The sequence below is a fragment of the Bombus impatiens genome, unplaced genomic scaffold (genome assembly GCF_000188095.3).
Source record: "Bombus impatiens unplaced genomic scaffold, BIMP_2.2 scf_0033, whole genome shotgun sequence".
Classification (NCBI taxonomy): domain Eukaryota; kingdom Metazoa; phylum Arthropoda; class Insecta; order Hymenoptera; family Apidae; genus Bombus; species Bombus impatiens.
The window spans coordinates 713,653-732,627 of NT_176452.1; the positions used below are offsets into that span (position 1 = coordinate 713,653).

The 18,975-nt window shown below is 41.6% G+C and overlaps 1 protein-coding gene across 3 annotated transcripts in view; it reads right to left on the reverse strand.

Annotated features, from left to right (window-relative positions):
- Window positions 1-2,329: 2,329 nt before the first annotated feature.
- The window catches only part of LOC100749108 (transcriptional regulator Myc-2-like), a 29,995-nt gene continuing 13,349 nt past the window's right edge, over window positions 2,330-18,975 (reverse strand). For 2 of the 3 annotated variants that reach the window (XR_002946991.2, XR_002946989.2), the window contains exons 3-4: window positions 5,537-6,296; window positions 2,330-5,493 (exon numbers count right to left, since the gene is read on the reverse strand). Coding sequence is in view for 1 of the 3 variants with exons in the window: in XM_024368749.2 (XP_024224517.1) it covers window positions 5,659-6,296 (638 nt within the window). In the remaining 2 variants the exon portion in view is untranslated. Of the gene's footprint in view, window positions 6,297-18,975 lie in introns of all 3 variants that reach the window. The other variant, XM_024368749.2, reaches the window with a different exon arrangement.

Consider the following 18,975-nt stretch of genomic DNA (forward strand, 5'->3'; position numbering starts at 1 on the left):
GCGATTAATATGTACCTATATAAATTTGAAGCACTTGGGTTGCGATTCAGGTTTCAGGTCGTATCGTCGATTAGTCTTTAATTAACCTGTATTCGTATGCGTGTATAGATGATTGCCGCGTGTCTCGTATGCGATCTGTCCGTACATGTATATGCGCTATTTGCACGGTATTATTAGGTGTGGTGTATAAAATGTATATGTGTATATGCGTGCGTATACACGCGTTTTAGCGATCGTATATTACAACGCCGAGTGAGGAATGACGAATACGTCGAAACATTATTTCCGGATGCACGTGCGCACGCTTTCGGACGTAGATTCCCAGAGAGGCCGATCTCTTTACGTCTTTGCATTTCGTACGCGTCCGTCCTGTATCGGTCAATCAGTTCTAACCGCTCGAGTCCCTCCCGACCACGCTGTCATCGCGACTTTTTAATCCCTCTTTAATTTTCGTCCGGCATTGTAGAGAGAGCGTGCGTTCTTCTCACTGGTAGCCCTCTCTCCTCTCCGAGTATATCCGTTCACGATATTAACTCGTTCGTAATCGCGCGTGTATACACACGCGTAATGCATAATACGTACGCGAAGGTGTGGTCATTAGAATATTTGCGTGTAATACAAATTGTGTATGTTTGTAATATGTATGGGAGAGGGAGTATATGTATATATGGTACGCGTGTGTATATCGTGTGTACATAAAGGTACGTATGCATGTACGTATATGTGAAAAAAGCTTATCTATCGAAAGATTGTTTCTTCCGGTCGTTGCTATAACTTCTCCGTTTACCGTTTCTTATTTCTTTATATTTTTTTCTTTTTTTTATCATTTTCTATTTCTTTCAATATAGCCCGTAAAAAGTATGTATATAAACGAATACTGTTACCTACAATTGTAATGAACACATTATTTTGCCTTTTCTATATTTTCTTTTATCTCCCCTCGCGAGGGCACTGCACTCGCTCCTCTCTCTATAAACACGTCTTCCGGTATATTTCCGCGATCGGCCGCGACAACGACGTATTTTTTTCTTTCTCTCATGCGCGTCCGTATATTACTAATATTTTAATCCTCCTGATTTCTTTCGATTTTCTTTTCTTCTCTGTTAATTACAGTATACATAGACATATATTTATATATATTTTTTCATCGTAATATATAATATAATATAATCCCTACCATAATATATTTTTTTCTCATCTCTGTTGCCGATCATCTAAATCTAAATCGTCACCAAACAACGTAATCTAATTATATAGATCGCGCGTCCGCAATCAATTGAACATTACACGAACGATCCAGTTTCTCATCGTCCGTGTGATAAAATATCCATCTTTCCTTTTTCTTCCTCTCTAAAACTCCGTCGTTATTATTATCATCATCATCTGATATATTATATATATTTATATATCGTAGCAGTGAATTACCAGGAAAAACTCGTTAACTAAAACTCGTAACAATTATAATTATAATAGTTATAATGGTGATAATGAAACATATTAATAATAATAATAATAATAATAGTAATAGTAGTAATAGTAGTAGTAATAGTAGCAATAGTAGTAGTAGTAGTAGTAGTAGTAGTAGTAGTAGTAGTAGTAGTAGTAGTAGTAGTAGTAGTAGTAGTAGTAGTAGTAGTAGTAGTAGTAGTAGTAGTAGTAGTAGTAGTAGTAGTAGTAGTAGTAGTAGTAGTAGTAGTAGTAGTAGTAGTAGTAGTAGTAGTAGTAGTAGTAGTAGTAGTAGTAGTAGTAGTAGTAGTAGTAGTAGTAGTAGTAGTAGTAGTAGTAGTAGTAGTAGTAGTAGTAGTAGTAGTAGTAGTAGTAGTAGTAGTAGTAGTAGTAGTAGTAGTAGTAGTAGTAGTAGTAGTAGTAGTAGTAGTAGTAGTAGTAGTAGTAGTAGTAGTAGTAGTAGTAGTAGTAGTAGTAGTAGTAGTAGTAGTAGTAGTAGTAGTAGTAGTAGTAGTAGTAGTAGTAGTAGTAGTAGTAGTAGTAGTAGTAGTAGTAGTAGTAGTAGTAGTAGTAGTAGTAGTAGTAGTAGTAGTAGTAGTAGTAGTAGTAGTAGTAGTAGTAGTAGTAGTAGTAGTAGTAGTAGTAGTAGTAGTAGTAGTAGTAGTAGTAGTAGTAGTAATAGTAGTAGTAGTAGTAGTAGTAGCAATAGTATTAGTTTTGTGGTAGCAGTAGTAGTAGTAGTAGTAGTAGTAGTAATAATAATAATGGTAATAATAATAATAATAATAATAATAATAATAATAATAATAATAATTGGTAGTAGTATTATTCTTCTCCCACCCAAGTTTGTCCCTCCCTCTCGATCTATTTTTCTTTCTCTCTACCCTTACATACTTACACGCTTCAGCGTCTATAATTTGCAATGTACATGCATACATGGCTATGTATTATTTATGCATGTTTATATATTGTCCTATATATGTATGTACATTATTTACACGCGTTTAAAAAGCGTATTCCGCACGAATCTTAATCAGATAAAAAAGATTTCCTTCTTGTTATAAAACCGTGTGTTGCCGTTCAGCATCCACCTTAACGAACGTGTACCGTGTACGAAGGAAAACAAAAAGTCCTAAATACAAAAAAAAATGAAAACATGCTAATCGAGGTTAGTTTTCTCTTCAACCTTTACAATCTCTTGGTAGCGCGAGATCTGACGTCTCTTCCTTTCCAACTCGACGTTTCTCAGCCGTAGAAAAGCTTCGAAACCGAGCACAGATATCGGATCGATCGTTTGTATTATAAAAACGAGAAATGATAGAAAATAAGAAAGTGAACAATTCGATCCTTAGTCTCGAGTTTTCAGCGCCCTGTCTACTTCTTTCTTGGATAAGCTAGATACCGATGATCGTTTAACAACAAAATAACGATCTACCACGAAGGTAATATTCTTTCGTGTCTCTTATTGCACCAGTTTAAAGAGTTCTACACACTCGCATATAAAAACTGAACACACGTGAATAGGCGCTCATCCACGAAGATCGGTGTGCTTCGTCGATCTTCGTGGCGTATTTATCTGCGCGAAATATCGGCGGAAAGAAGGAAACAGAGGCGCGAAGAAAAGAATGAAAACTACCATTTACGAGATTTTTGTCGCGTTTGTATCCGTTTTGCGCCATAACCGGATTAGAAGAACGAGGAAGAAGGTAGACAAAAGACAGACAGGACTTCGACTCCAAACCCGAATTTCGCTAATATCGTTACGCGTACCGAAATGATCCGAAATGAAGATGCATCTGATGTATTCGTAACAAAAACGGAATATATGTGTGTGTGTGTAAGGTACCCGGACTAAATTTCTAATATTATCTCTTTGTAGTATGCGTGTATGTCTATGACTTTCTCTCTGTGCCCTACGGTACATACATAACGCGTATGTACTAGGTGCAAACTGTCTCTACCTACACGTTTTGTGACTCATACGATCTTTCACCTACTTGCAAGATTACCAGAATACAATCACTCTACTATAGAACGCGTTTAGATTCATGCTAGCGAAGGCGTGAAACGTCGAAAAACGTAAAGATCGCACAGCGATCATCAATCGATCGGTAAGTAACTACTATTAGCGACGCTGTTAAAAAAAAAAAAAAAAAACAACGCGAGATTGCAATGGAGAAAACAATGGAATTCGATAAGGAAGATATTTGTGAATAGGTATTGTTAACAGACCAGTCATCTATGGTTTTTCTTTTTCCATGTTGAATGGCATTGTCGAACACGCGTTTCCTACCCGTAACGCGAAACACGCCTCTCTTTGGAACACGTTCATCGGGATTTCGGGATCTCGACGGTTTTGCTCGATCATATGAGATAATATTAATGAGACTTGCTATAATTTCTACCTTGAAATCTTTCAAATTACGTGAAATTGCGAGGATTGCGAGGAATATAACAGTTCTGAAGTCACACGCGTAATTCGTGCCTTGCACTCGTTCAATTACCAAAACTCGTACGATAATGCGTGAATCTGTACGAATTTCGTTTCGATCGAATGACAATACCAGTACCGTAATTATAAGGCGAATATCTTGTACAAGTTTAAATGGCAACCTGTCAAACTACAGGTTTATCTCGACTATTTCATACAAAATCGCTGATGTAAAAAGCAAGCAGCATCACGAGCAGCTATTTCTTTCGTATCTTTATTGCGATTTATCGATACGAGTTTTGGAAAAAGAATCTGCGTGTGCTTCCCACTCTTCTTTCTTTTCTATATTATTCTTTTTCTCGTTCATTTCCTAAAAATGAAAGATATACCTAGAAACCGGTTCAGCTTTGAAATGCGTCCTAAGACCAGTTAGTTCGGAACCGGTGCAACTAACGTCGGATAACGTTCGATAATAAGCCTCGTTTTCCTCCGTCGTACATGGATTTCGCATCGCAGAACGAAATTCCAAACAACGACGAGATATCGAACGATTCGAGGCCGATTCCAAATCCAATACAGTCGAGACTATTATTAATAACAATCGTAGAGTCTTGTTCATTTTTGGCTTTCTCTCGTCGGATTTGTCTCGACTCGCCTAAATGCATGTTTTACGTGAAAAAGAAAAGCTCGTGTGTATACGAGCGTGTTATACAAAACGTGCAGAAACGCGTAAAAAATGCGTGATAAATAGCGGACTGCGGTGTCGTTCGATCTCGTCGAACGTTTCGAATATCTTCATGAACTTAAAACATTTTCTCTAAAATATATATAACATTCCCCAGCTCGGAAACCGGTCTTAGTCTATAACGCGTTAAGATGACACTGATCGAGAATTCGAAGGATTAAAAATGGAATTGACGCTATTCGCGACGATTCAGCCTCGTAAATCGTGAATTTTTCTTAATGTAACATGTATGTGTATTAACAAAAAAAGAGAGAAAAAAACAAAAAACTGAAGATCTATTGTCGATAACGTTTTCTCTCTAAACTAGCTAAACTCAATTTTGCGTTCTCATAGATAACTTCGTGAATTTGGCCAAAGCAATCTACGATCAATTCTCCGCCTCTCTTTATTAACTCGCCATTCGAAGTATCTTTTCTATAAATATACCTATACGTATAAATATTCTTTTCGAAGCTGTTTGCGTCGGTTCTTTCGATTTCTTCCAGCACTCGATGCCGATTCGACGCGAACGGTATTCCTTCTTTGTTCTCGATACGCATTCACCCTTGATCCACCCTTCGATTCTCCCTTCGGCCTAACTTTCTCTTTGTTCTTACGCAAGTGTCTATACACATATATACTTGTTTCTTCTATGGTAAAACAGATTTTAAAAGATTCGGTTTTCCCATATCCGCCCAAGTGAATCACAGAACCACAACACAGTATTTTTTCTCTTTTCTCTTGACCAGGACCAGGCTCTTCTATGTCTCTTCAAACAGCGCACTTCTGACTCTCCGAAACACGTTGTTTGAAGTGCCTTCTTCCCACTCGTCTGTCGCGCGACCGAAAGTGAATACCCAGATCGAAACGGACAAGGCAGGCGGTCTTTATCATTCGCGTAAAGGCATTTATTTTCGATAATCGCGTCTGATCTCGAAACGCCGAGTGAAGATTTGTCATTGATCCACCAGGGTAACAAGTTCGATTCTACAACGTTCCGAGCAAGGTATTATCTTTGTCGTGTTGGAGTAAATCCGACACGGTCAGAGTCTCTCCCTTAGCGCGTCATGGCGAGACTCCTCCTTAGATAACTGAGCGACGCTCGAAGTTTCTCCTGTTGCCGCCTCAAATCCGCCACCTTGGCTGCATTGCCCATTTCCTTCGAGGTCAACGAAGCAAGATATGCAGACGCTTGCCTGAGAATCGCGACTTTCGGTGCCTTCTCCTTTTTCTCAACAGCTGGCACGAGAATGCGTAACTCTTCGAACGCATTTCGTAACTCTATCCGCCTTTGACGTTCCATGTTGTTATGCTCTCTCCTCTTCTCAGTGTCTAATTCATCGTCGGAGGAACTTCTTGATGTGGTTGATCTCATCGAAGGTGAAGATGATACGGACGAAGACGATACGGACGAAGACGATACGGACGTAGACGACATGGTGCGTCCTACCTTGTTTCTCCTCTGACAGGTCCTGTGACGAGCTCGTTTCGCTGGCCTTTGCTCGACCTGGGCAGCTCTTTTCCGTGCTGGATTCGAGGGCGGTCGACCACGAGGTCTCGAACCTGGTGGTTTCTCTTTGAACGCGGTGTTAACTGTTAATTGAAAGTGTTGCTGGTCGGCCAAACTTGGATTCGTTGGTAAAACCGCTGGTCTGCACGGTTTGTCGAAGCTTACCACATCGATCTCTTCCTCCTCTGTAACAGGCAGAAGAAAAAGAAATTTTATGGTTATTCAGACGAACGTAACTTGTCCAAATAATCGAAACGAGATATTTAGATTAAGTATATCAGATACGTTGAAACTGACGATTCAAACTGTTGGGACGAACGAATATTTCTCATCTAAAATCTATTCGTATTCTAGTCTATTGTAGTCATATTGTAGCTTCATACGATAAACTATTTAGATGTAGATACTAAAACATAAATTGTTACAATTGGTCTTTTCCATCGTTTCCTCGTAAAATCAAAGTCCATATAGCTACTATTGACTGCTTCGACGTTCTAACTGCGAAGTCTGTTATTATTAGGTTCTTTCGTTTCATAAGGTGATAATAGATGAACAATCATTTGTTTTATATTATTTTATTGAATTACATATGATCGATTTCGTTCTATTTCTATTATTATTATTTCTATTGATTCAATAAACTAATATAAAACAAAAAACATTGTGCTTGTATTAATTCCTTATAAAACGAAAGAAACATTTCAGACAACCTAATACCTAATACGATAATAGATTAATAGACTTATGTTAACAATTAATAGGTTACTAGTCAAATACATATACCACAAAGGATATAACCTAACAAACACGAAGATGGTACCCCGCTGGAGGTAGCCACCCACATGTTATATTATTATACCCACTAAGCTATAATATTTTACCAAATGTCCTACTGGACAAATTGTAAAATTTAAATAAATAAATAAATAAAAAAATACATATACTATTCGCAAGAAATCTTCTACTTAGAATGCAGTATAAAAAGAGACAATCCCATTTCTCCCTATTCGAATTAAGCCTGAGTGCAATCAGGGATCAAGGCGATTTACCGAAGGACAGTGTCACCCGCACGAGTTGCAAAGATGCTGCGAGATACGCCGATAGTATTTTTTCTTTAGAGAAGCAGTTAGCGTTCGCGGACAGCCGTGAAACGTCGCTAATTAGTCGGGACGGAACAAGCTCGGCTCTGTTTTCACCTCGGCAATCCTATATTCAGGGTGAAGGCTGACTGCGGACAACGGAAAGAGATCGTGTCACGTGAGAGTGAGCTAACTTCGAATCGACCCTGAACCCAAACCGGATGCCATCGATATCGTTTATCTCGAGAGATTCCCTGCCGGTTACGAGCCAGACTAAATAGACTATGGTCTATCTTTGCCACGATAGAAGACGTTGCGTACGAGCCGCCAGAGAACCGAGTAAAATAGGATTATGTGGGTCAGAAAAATATTCCAGTCGAGCTATGTAATTTATTTTGTTATTTGCCAAATTTTTTAGGAACAGTTTTTAAGCAATCTGCGTATAAAGATATTTACATCGTTATTAGTGGCGCGACAAACAGCTCGACGACCATTCTACGAAGATATAACTTCCCATTAAAAGAAAAATTCCATTGATGTTAATATCCTCAGTTGTAATTATCATAAATCAGTAGCGTGATAGCGATTCGAATTATCTTCTCGTTTAGATATCTTTTCTTGCTATGTCTCAAGTACACGATATTCTCTCGTTTTTTCGTTGTCTAACTAACGGAGTCTCGTAATGTACGTATAAGTTTCATTATTCTGTGCAAAGTACAAGAAGGAATCTTAAGATATCGAAGTTTTGGTGAGGGTTCTAACGATCCTACCCTACTAGAGGAGAAAAAAAGGAAGATCAATATGGTAACGGTTATCCTTTGAAAGCACGTGGCCACAGTTGCGGAGGCGTTCGAAGGGACATACGACACCGTGGGCGTTTCTGCAAACTGTGTCATCCATAGCGTCTGGCACAATCGGTGGAAATCCGGTTGGTCCAGATTCCTCTCTACCGCGGATACGGATCGTAACTCTTTCCTCAAGGACAACGTTCGGGATACAATCGCTCAATGTCGACGCGCGTTTCACGACAGGAAGCCTTTCTCTTCGTATATCGGTCTCTCTCTATCTGTCTGTCTGTATAGCGGTTCGATTACGTGCGGTCGATTTACGGATAAATTTCGTTCCGCAACAGCTCGTTCATAAAACGAACCATTAACCGGGCAATGCTCGTAAATACATTTATAATTGAATTCCGGACAACATCGGCGTGGTAAACCGTATTTTGCGACATTTGATAAATTCCCGGTGTGTATCGTTCGATGCCGAATAAACATGTATTAGTGGCGAGGTTAGTGTAACAAATGGCGGAGAAGGGATGGTTTAATAAAGGAATCTAACGATGAAAAGTACATCGTCGATTCGAAGCGTCGATTCACGGTGAGGAAGTACGTTTCTCTTACCTGAATCCGATCCGCTCACTTTACGATCGCTGCACTTTCATACATCATTCTGTTAATGTGAACCAATTTATATGTAGTTACACATAGTAGTTATTTTACGATTTCGGTATTTTATCTGACACGAGAGAAACGAAGATGCGAAATATATAGATATCCCGAGATCGGACGTGAAACGAACTTGGCCTGAAATATAAAATCCCAAGTTCCTCTCCGATGTGACAGAGGAAGAGCTCGTTAATTCTACTATTTTTCTGTTTATTTTTCTTCTTTTCTTCTATTTTCTTCTCTTGTTTCGTTTCGTTGAGTTCAATCACCCGCACTGGATTCACTAAACCTTGTCGATTTTTACCACCCGCTTCCATGAGACTGTGTCTCGTTACACAAAACACAGACGGTCAGTTATCGATTTAAATTACAAAAATTCCTAGCTATATGTAGAATATCTTGGAACACGTTACGCTCGGCCTGCAAAACATCCAGCCGCGTCTTCCGGTTTCACTTTACCTGGCCGCTGCAATCGCAGCGTGAACTTTTAATTAATGCCCGGCAAACCGAGAAAAAAAGCACCTTCTACTTTTCTCCTTTAGATCACACGCCTATCAACCGTTCCAATACTATCTATCATCCAGGGTCGATTGATTCTAACAAATGCAAATAAATAACGAATCTATCGATTTTATTTGAACGTCAATTCTACTAAGAACTCGAATAACTGACCCAAATTGAAAATCATCGCTGGATGAAATATTAATCGGAGGCTGGAGTTGAATCCATTTAAAGTCTCGAACGGGGCCAAGAGGAAAGAGTCTCTCGAAGAACGAGGAAGAAGCCAAAGGAGAGGAGAGACGCCGCATACGTGGCGCGTATGTCCGTGTGCAAGGCAACGAACGCAGCAAGCAATCCTCCGCCTTCGTTTCACAGACATACACGCCGCTTGCACGTGTATCATCGTGCCGGTTAGGCCAGACGCACGAATCTTCCCGAAACTGGCGTGCCGCCAGGTCGACGGTGAGCAACTGTGAAAAGGCGCGAAATTTCTAAAAATAACCAGGAGGAGCCACCTAAACTCTAAACTAACTATAGAAGGAACACCGAGGGTCGCGAGTCGAGAGAACCACTTCCCCTTTGGTCTCGTCTCTTTTCCACTGGAATAGCACCCGACATCATACTCGTCGACCCACGTGCCACCTATTTCTGTTTCACTTTGATTTACATTCCTTTTACCCGCTCTTCTCTATTTTCTCCATTCTTATCGAAGAACATTTATAGTTTGCATCTAATAATAGCGACGATAATTACATAAATTTATTAATAATTTGCATGTAACTTGAAAATGGTAAAGTCACTATAATGAAAGACTATAATTAAACAATTTTTTAGAAAGTGAGATCGATTAGTTTTATTTCTGTGAGTGACTCATACGTTGCAATATATCGCGCCGAAATAAACGCCACTTCCATTGTACAGATAATTTATACGAAATTCGTGCGCAAATCAAGGCGTTAATGTTTCTCAGCGAGGAAGGAAGTGCCTCGTATTTCGTTCTTCTGTCGCATGACCCAGCAGTCGAAAAGTCGAGACCATCGAATCGCTAATTGAACAAGGTTGATCGATATATTTTACGAAAAAGACCGTGAATCGTAGCCAGAATACAGGAATTATGTTAATATTGCATTAATACGAGTCTTTAATGGAGAACGAGAATTTTAACGTTCGCTCGAATTGTGTTTGGTTACGTTTTCCTTATCGAACTGGTCATTTTCATTCGACAGTTCATGAATAGTTAATTGCTGTGACAAAATAAATGGTTAAATGCATTATAAGATTTGCGTCTTGCTAGATCAATTTCTGTGATTGAGTTTAATTTAATATTGAAAAGAATTAAATATAGATCATAGAGCTATCCAGTTACCGCACGTTACATGTCTGATGCGCCAATTTTGCATCACACATTAACATGAAATATGTACATGTGACGCACTATGAAAGACTCCCAGGCTTGACTATTTAGCATATTTGAATAGCAAGTGAAACTACGATCAAGCTTCAAAAATAATGACATTTATCAGTAAAAAAATATTCTTAAAACAGAACCGACTATTTAAAGATTTATGAAATATCGTCTATCAATGAACCCTTAGAGTGCTGAACATTCGCGGCCTATGCGGTCCGCACGGACGGCGCGCGGCCAGCGCTGACGGTCGCTGTGGACGGAGTACTTTTTCGCTAGACTGAACTCTGTCGATTAACTATTCAAAGCGCAAATCGTAATAAGTTATAGTAATTCTTTTGCACGAGAGAGTTAATAATTCAGTTGCGTGCGAAAAATTTCAAAGCAATTATCGATACATAATCCGATATCGCATTTTCTACATTCGTATCGCGTGTCGCTCCTTCTCTTATTTTTCACACAAACACATTTTCTTCTTGATAATTGTGTTGTGCCGGCACGATTAGGGCATTTTGATGAAAAAAGCCTATCGATTAAACAAAGTGGTAAATCCTCAGACTTTCTTTTTCCTCCTCCTAACATGCTTCTACGTTGGAAATATTTTCGTAAAATGTCTCGTATCAACGCTAAATGAAATTCATTAAATTTTTTTTTCGAAGCAGTAGATTTTTGATATAAAATATATGCATCATATATAAGGAATGCATTTATATTTATCTCACACAAACGTAACAGTATTACTTCTGCGTAGGTGTTCGGAAAAATTGACAAACGCATATATGCGTCTTTAGTCCATGACGGACACTTACAGAAAACGCATACATGTGTCCTTAGTCCACACCGATAGCTTTCGCCAGACGCATATATGCGTCCATAGCACTCTAAGGGTTAAGAAAATTGACAAATTAACATTGAAAATTCATCACACATCATCGTCTATTCAACCCAAACCAAATTAACCAAATTATCTACAACAATCTTCGAGATTCTTGCAAACATCCACACACCCAATACACCTACCAAACATAACTACAAACGGAATCACGAACGTCAAAGAGAACGTCGTCATCCTCTCCCAACCTATCCCACTCGGCTTGGACTGAAACTCGTCCAAAATTAGCAGAAGCAGAAACCGAGTCAGGAAGAGGCGCAAATCGCGCGCAAAAGAGACGAGGACAAGAATGGAAGAAACACGACATGGCGAGGAACGTACGTACTACGTGTACAGTGTACACGTATGTGACAACGCATGGCCGCGTCTGCAAAAGAGGGCGCGCGCGAGGAGGCTGCGGAAGAGGTCGGCGGCCCAGAAAGAGGCGCGACGCGACGTGACGCTGCGACGAGAGGAAACTTTGAAGAGCAATTTTGCTTGGCGAAAAAGAGGGGAGGGGTAGCGATGACGGTGTACGGTGTGAACCGCGAGTCGACCACGTTGCGATGTTCGCCGGGGGAAGGGGGAGATTGGCGGGAGACGGAAGAGGGAAAGGGTGGTAACGTCAATTCGCGGCAGCACGTGCAGCCGTGTAAGAGCGACCTTGGGGGTCAGTGCTCTCCGTGTAAGCAGGCCATAGTAGTACGTCGACGCGAATCGATCGGCTCTCCTCTCTCGTTGGGATAGGCGACCGCGAGACAAGAGAGACACGAAGAGAGGGGAGAGGTTTTCGTGATATCGAACGGTCGCTTCGGCTGTCTGCCTGCGGAGCGAGCTTCAAAAAACCAGGAGAAGGGATGAATTTCCTTTCTCTTCTTTCTCTTCTTTAGGCTGAACTGTATAAAGCTGTCTCTCTCGTCTCTTTATTTTCCTATCTCTCTGCTCCGCACACCCTCGAACGTCGGGTATCCGGATGAAAGTCCCGCAATTTTTCCCCGACAAATCCCTTTTGGCTGATTACGCGTTTTGATTTGTATGTTTCGCACAGGGCGCGGCACACCCGTCTGGCTGGCCGAATATTTTCCGAGGGGAGGCAGCGAGAGGTACACCTTTCGCCCGGGAGAAAACACAATGCGCAGAACGCGGTAACCCTGCGTGTAACACGCGTGCGGCACGCTCGCTTTGGAAGTGAACGTACCGTATATAAATTTCTTTGATCCCGTTCGCAGATAACTGAGACAAGTGTCCGGGAGGCTCGCGAACTGGACTCGCGAGAAGTCTGTATATAAATTATGGAATTTAGCCAGGCTCGGCGTTAGGTGGTTCCGTTACGCGAGGCAACGATCGCTATCGCCGACGAGCTAGAATTGAAAAAATTATAGCACAATGCGGAGGAGAGCATGCGCTCTTTCGAGATACACGTGCATAAACGCGCTTGCTAATCTGTCCGTATGCAGCGAGAAGGGCGTGAAAATTCCATTACAACCTATAGTCCAAGGGGAAAGTAAGCAGATAACGTATCATCGGTACTGTAGCTAGAGAGTCAACTCAGCGTATATTACGTGGCACGTGATTCAGTCTGTACAGCAGTCAAATACCGATTCGCTACTCCCATTGACACTAACTCGTATAGAAAAAGATCGCAGAGTTTCGCGCTCGAGTTTCGCAGACCCGTCACACGATATGTAGGTCTGCCAATGTCCGATGATCCGTTACTTCGCACAACAGATAGCCGTCAGATAAGAGAAATCTATGTGAACTCCGCTAGAAATCTGTACGAGCGCTCTGCATCCATAGTGACCCGCGCGAACTCTGAGCAGAGTGTTGCGCTAATTCGTCATTTATGGATCATTAACTTTCTCGAAATCGCGTAACATTTCCAACGAGAGCTTCGACGGACAAGATGATAACAGCAAAGACCATTTAAAACGTGCACAGATTACACCCGAACGTTGTGTCGACATTTAAATATGTAAAACAAATTCGACAAGCGACTTCTTCTATCATTTTCTTTTCCTGTGCCAGTTGGACGATTTGCTCGATCGTTCTCTAACCTTGGGCAGACTGAATTCCCGCGATATCAAAGCAAAAAGCATTCGGTGACGAGCACGGCATGAAATTACTTTTCGTGGAATTCTGTCCCCAAAAACGAATCCCACGATTCGAACTATCCCGAGATGACAATCCCTTTAAGCGGAGCCACATATGCGAACGTGACGGCACGTTTCTCTTCCTGGTCACTGGATGTACACATCCGTATACGAGGCGAAGCCATAAATCTCGTCGTGCCCAAGTCTCTGGCGCGCTCGCGGCTAATGCCTCGTACTACCAGGCGACTCATCCACTCCAGTTACGAAAGTGAGCGCGCGCGCGCGCACGACGTGCAAAATGCTTTCTTTCTCTCTCACCAGGTACCGGTCGACGGCTCGAAAGTCACGGAACACCGCGGCGGCATCGCGTTCCACGCGAGAAACGGTTCGCGGGGGACACAGAAATCGGCGCGTTGCGTGCAAGAAGCCGAACGATCCATGGATTTTCTCCTTGTGCACGATGATACACACGATGTTCGCCAGCCAACGGCGCCGAGACATACCTCCGAGACGAATTTTCTAATTGCCTCGCGAGCGAGCTCGTTAAATTCTTCCGACTAACAACTCTCTACTCTAAATACCAACTTAGACAACCCCTTTGATTTAAAGGTAACATTAACGACCCAACGCGACGAGCCACCACCCACACACATCTGCCAATTTACTTCGCTATCGGCAAATTCATAAAGACCCGCTGGCGTTTTCTGTTCTACTTTGTTCGAATCGGAGCAAGAGTAACCGGAGGAAGGTAGCGAAGTACGTAGCGAACAGGTAAAGCTCGTTCAAAAAAATCACAGACCATAACGCGTTACTATCCGACGGCCAAGTCCAATTACGAGGAGTCTCCGGGCTCCACTGTGTATCCGCCCCGTGTATTCGCGTGAGTACACGGATGCACTTGGAAAGCATGCCGCGAGATACTACCATGGATAACAACCTACGCGAGATACGAAATACGGCAGACGTATCTGGGGGATAGTAGCCAGGAAACGACCCGGTGACCAGACACCATTAAGCTCTGCCCACGAGACGAGATCCGCCCACGAAACGGGATGCACATCGCGTCATCGACGTTCGCGTGAACCGTCACATATATCGCGCTAGACGAACGTTGACGACGACTTCCGCGCTACTGACGCATCGTCATCGATACCACTTTTGTATCTATGGAATACAGACGTGGGGAAAGACATCTCTCCTCCATCGTCTTTTTCCTTGCTCGATTGACTCACAGAAATTGCCAGTTACTCGCCGTTCTTACGTCTGTCTCCTTCTTTCCACCTTTTCTTTCCTTTCTCTTCCCTCCCTTTTCTCCCCTCTTCAATTCCACTCCTCCTCTCTTTCCATCCTCTGTTCACTCTAGAGGACTGTCTTTGGCTATACATATTCTTCTCTGTTTCTCATTCGATCGAGTCGAGAGAACAGGAGAGAAAGAGAAGCAGAGAGGAGCGAGTCTGGCATGCCGCCTCGGAAGAACGAGAAATGCAATAAGAAGAGGACAACCGCCGTGCTGCCGCCATGCCATGCCGTTGCGATCGAGTAAAGAGGAAGGAGTGCCGTATCGGGGAGTAGGTGCGCGGGAGGAACGTGCGAGAGAACTTGCGAACCGCCAACATTCTCTCTCTCCTTTCGATACGTCCTCTCTTACTTACGATCTAATCAATTTCGAATTTTTAATTGGCCAACACGGTATTTACTCCTACGAGGTTTTTCTTTCTCCTGTCTTTTTATTTTGCTTGCAGTATCGGGTAAAAACTTCGATCATTTTCTATGCAGGTTCTTATCCATGAAAAAATTGAATGATTCGTTATCAGAATGTACGTTTGATAAAACTCGCGACGGAAATTAAAATTGATAATTTGCTATTTTTGTATTGTAGAGAGGGGAATTGTGGTATGGAGTGTATTACGGAGAAGGAGGGAGGAAAAAATGGCAAAAAGAAAAAGATTCTCTGGCCGCCGTTGATGCCGGTCGGCATTCCCGAATCAAGTTTTACTTGTCTGACATTTCGGCGATCAACCTCCTAATTCTTGTTACAGAGGTGGTGCAGGCATCCTGGTTCGTCGACCAGACATTTGATACAGAAGAAAAATGATCGGTTATTAATGTGTACTTCTTTCTCTTGTATCGGAAACGGCATAAAATGACCAGTAATTAATATCAATTACAAAAATTCAGTACAACGAAATTCTTCTATGAAATTAAAATTCGAAGAGGAATAAATGTTTCGACTCCAAATATATATAGTCTAACCAATAAATTGCATTAGTAACAAAAATTCTATGTGTAAACTTATATATTCAACTTCAATTCTTCTACAAATTTGGCAAACAAAGAGGAGTAAAATTCAAGTTTTATATCAAGCAAGAAACGGAATATCGATTTTAAGAACGCGGAATGAAAATTAGAAGCGATAAAACTAAAAGTCCTAAGAGTGACCTAACGTTTTTACTACGATACTTATCAGAGCAGCAGCCTCTCCCACGCGGCCGAACTTAATGAATGAATGAATGAATGAATTACGTCACAGCCGGAGATGCACTTATACGTACAACGTCGGAGGAGTTCCTGCACAAAAATAGGCACCCACTTGCTCTCCCGAGGGAAAGGCATAATTATAGATATCTTGGTGAAAGAACCGAGAGTAACCAACCACCACCGCGAATATTCGTGGTGGGAGTAACACGATGTAACGTCTTAACGAGGAAAAAGAGAAAGAGAGCGGGAAAATAATTGCTTACAGCTTATACTTATGTAGAATATTAACTAATACCTTCGAGAGATGCCAAACCCACCTGCGTATAAAACCGATACCGCCAGGCTGAATTGTTTTGCAATAACCGCAAGGACCGTTACGCGCTCTCGGTAAAACCACATTTCAGTATTATCAGAATGCAGTACCCACGTCAGTCAGAAGGAGGAATATGGGTGTGTGTGTGTGTATGTCAGAGAGAGAGAGAGAGAGAGAGAGAGAGAGAGAGAACCCGAGATAGAGACTTATTTTAATAATAGTAAATCAGGGCGGTCGGGCGCCGTATTTCCACTTTCGTTTCGTTACGCGGCTAAAATCGGCGCGAGGTAGATAAAACGTGTTGAACAGCTCTCGATATCAAATCAATGCTCTTACTATATCGAACACGACGTTTATTTCCTTTTGTAGCGGACCAGCCGTTCGTAACTGGCACAAACCGATTCAGACCGTGAAGGAAAATGATCAAAGTGAAAATGATACCGCGAATTTCGTGGTGGCTGCGCGCCATCGACTTTCTTCGAACGTTGCTTTCGCCGATTCGCTGAAATCGAAACTTAGACTATGGCTTATCGCGTATATATGTGCGTCTATCTAAAGTGCATGCACGCTGCACCCACTGAATTCCAGAATCGGGCGAGCACATTGGAGGTGACGATACCGACGACAACGCGTACATTTTTATGAGCGCGACCCGTTCTCCGCTCGCGTTCCAGCGTGCCGCGCGATTTTCCAGGAACCTTCAACTGGAGAATTTGCATGAGCAACGGAATGAAGTCCTGGTCGATGGTAAAGGAGAGGCTAGGCGGGGTTGCGTGCGAATACCACGAAAAAGGAAGGTCCAGACGTAAGACGAACCGGCGTCTTCGTTGAATGTGTCCCGGGGATCGCAGGATCGTACCAATATACCCTGACACCTCGTTACAATGAAGAAACTCGAGAGGATCGGTACTGACAACCCGGTAACCCATTCTACAAAGGGGAAAGTCACACCAGGTTAACGATACTCGATGCATTTCGCGCCTCGAATTAGAAAAACTTCGTCATACACGGAATATCCAGATCTTTCAAAACTCTCCTTCTATATTCAAACGGAATAAAAACTTTTTCATTTTTATCGCATTTTATCATTTTGTCGCACAGGCAATATGTTCAGAAGTATACAGATCATTAAAAAAATGTATTTATCGTATTACCATTAAGTTATAATATATAGATTAGCAGATACTGATTTTCATAATACTTAACGACGAATATGTGGTATCGTGTTTGCACAAAAAATTTCTTAGCATCTGATATTCCGTTGAATATTAACGATCATAGAAAAATTCCTATGGCTCGAGTCAATTACGAATTCAACTTGTCATCGACGGACGGAAAGAGAAATATTGCAACCGCGTATTTTACTTTCCAACGTTTGCGGCGCATAAAAGTAGGACTTGGCACGACCTTCGTGCGCCGTGATATTACAGAGTCGATGAAGATTCTTAATAGGCCTGACAGACCAGTCTAACGATTTCTAAGCACGACGCGTTTCCGCGCTAAAATACATGCCTCGACGTTGAGGCGGCACTCGTTTCCAAGAATCAGTTGACCGTGTGTTCCGTTGAGAAAATTGATTTTTCACCGGGATGATTAATCTGTTAAACCATAAACCACCGAGATTCAGAAAATAGAAATAACTTCGTAGAATTCAATGATCATTCTTTCCGTAACGAGAATCCCTTTCCTCCTATCCTCCGCGACGTCCAAGTTTACGCGGTACTTACCGGGGTTTACGTAATTAATGGCGCTAGGCAGCTGCAATTGGCGCTACACGTAACACACGTATACACACACGAATGCAGATAAACGTCGTTCGATCAAAGAGTGAAACGTGTTACCGGGCAAAAATAGAGTACAATGTATAAGTTCCTTATTGCTGTCACGTGGATGACACACGTGCATAGAAATCGTCGGTCTTTCTTCGACTTTGACGAGGAAATTACAACTAGACTAAACTATCCTACGTATGTATTATGCAAATATTGATATTTTCAATGCGATATTTTATGATGCGAAATTCCCGCTAACGGCGAGGCAAGTGGAAGATAATTCCTCGGTATGGATTTCTCGATTAGCGTTATTTCTTGGTAGTACCTACTAAAACCAAATCTTCTAATCGGAGTATAGATTAGATTTAAAGCATACGAATAGCGAAAATCTTTCAATCGTTTCTGATTATTCATGTAAGAGATAACGAAACTGAATTTTGAATACATAGCAGATAAGTAACTTTGATAATAGATAATAAAAAAGATTCTCACATTAGTGTTTCTGACAGAACCTTCGACAACAAGATCTAACTTGAAACATTCTAAAAAATGTGATAATCATCGTTCTATTCGACCTTCCATTCGAAATGACTATTTTTTGCATCACGAGCCTAACCTATCAGCGTTAGCATTACAGCTTAAAAATAACAGAGCTTATCTGTATCCTTGTATTCCTATGATACGATAACACGCGTATTACGTATCGTTATCATCGTTATCATTATATGAAATGTAATTGTACAAAGTTGAAAATATTTCAAAGATATTGAAGTGAAAACAGAGATGCCAAGGGGGCACGGTGCCCGCGTAACACGCCACTGTAGTATCCCTCGCCGCGGCGAACGCGACTACGGCGCGAATGGCAAAAAGGCTTAACCGCATTCCGGCGACCATTTAAACCGCCGCGGCG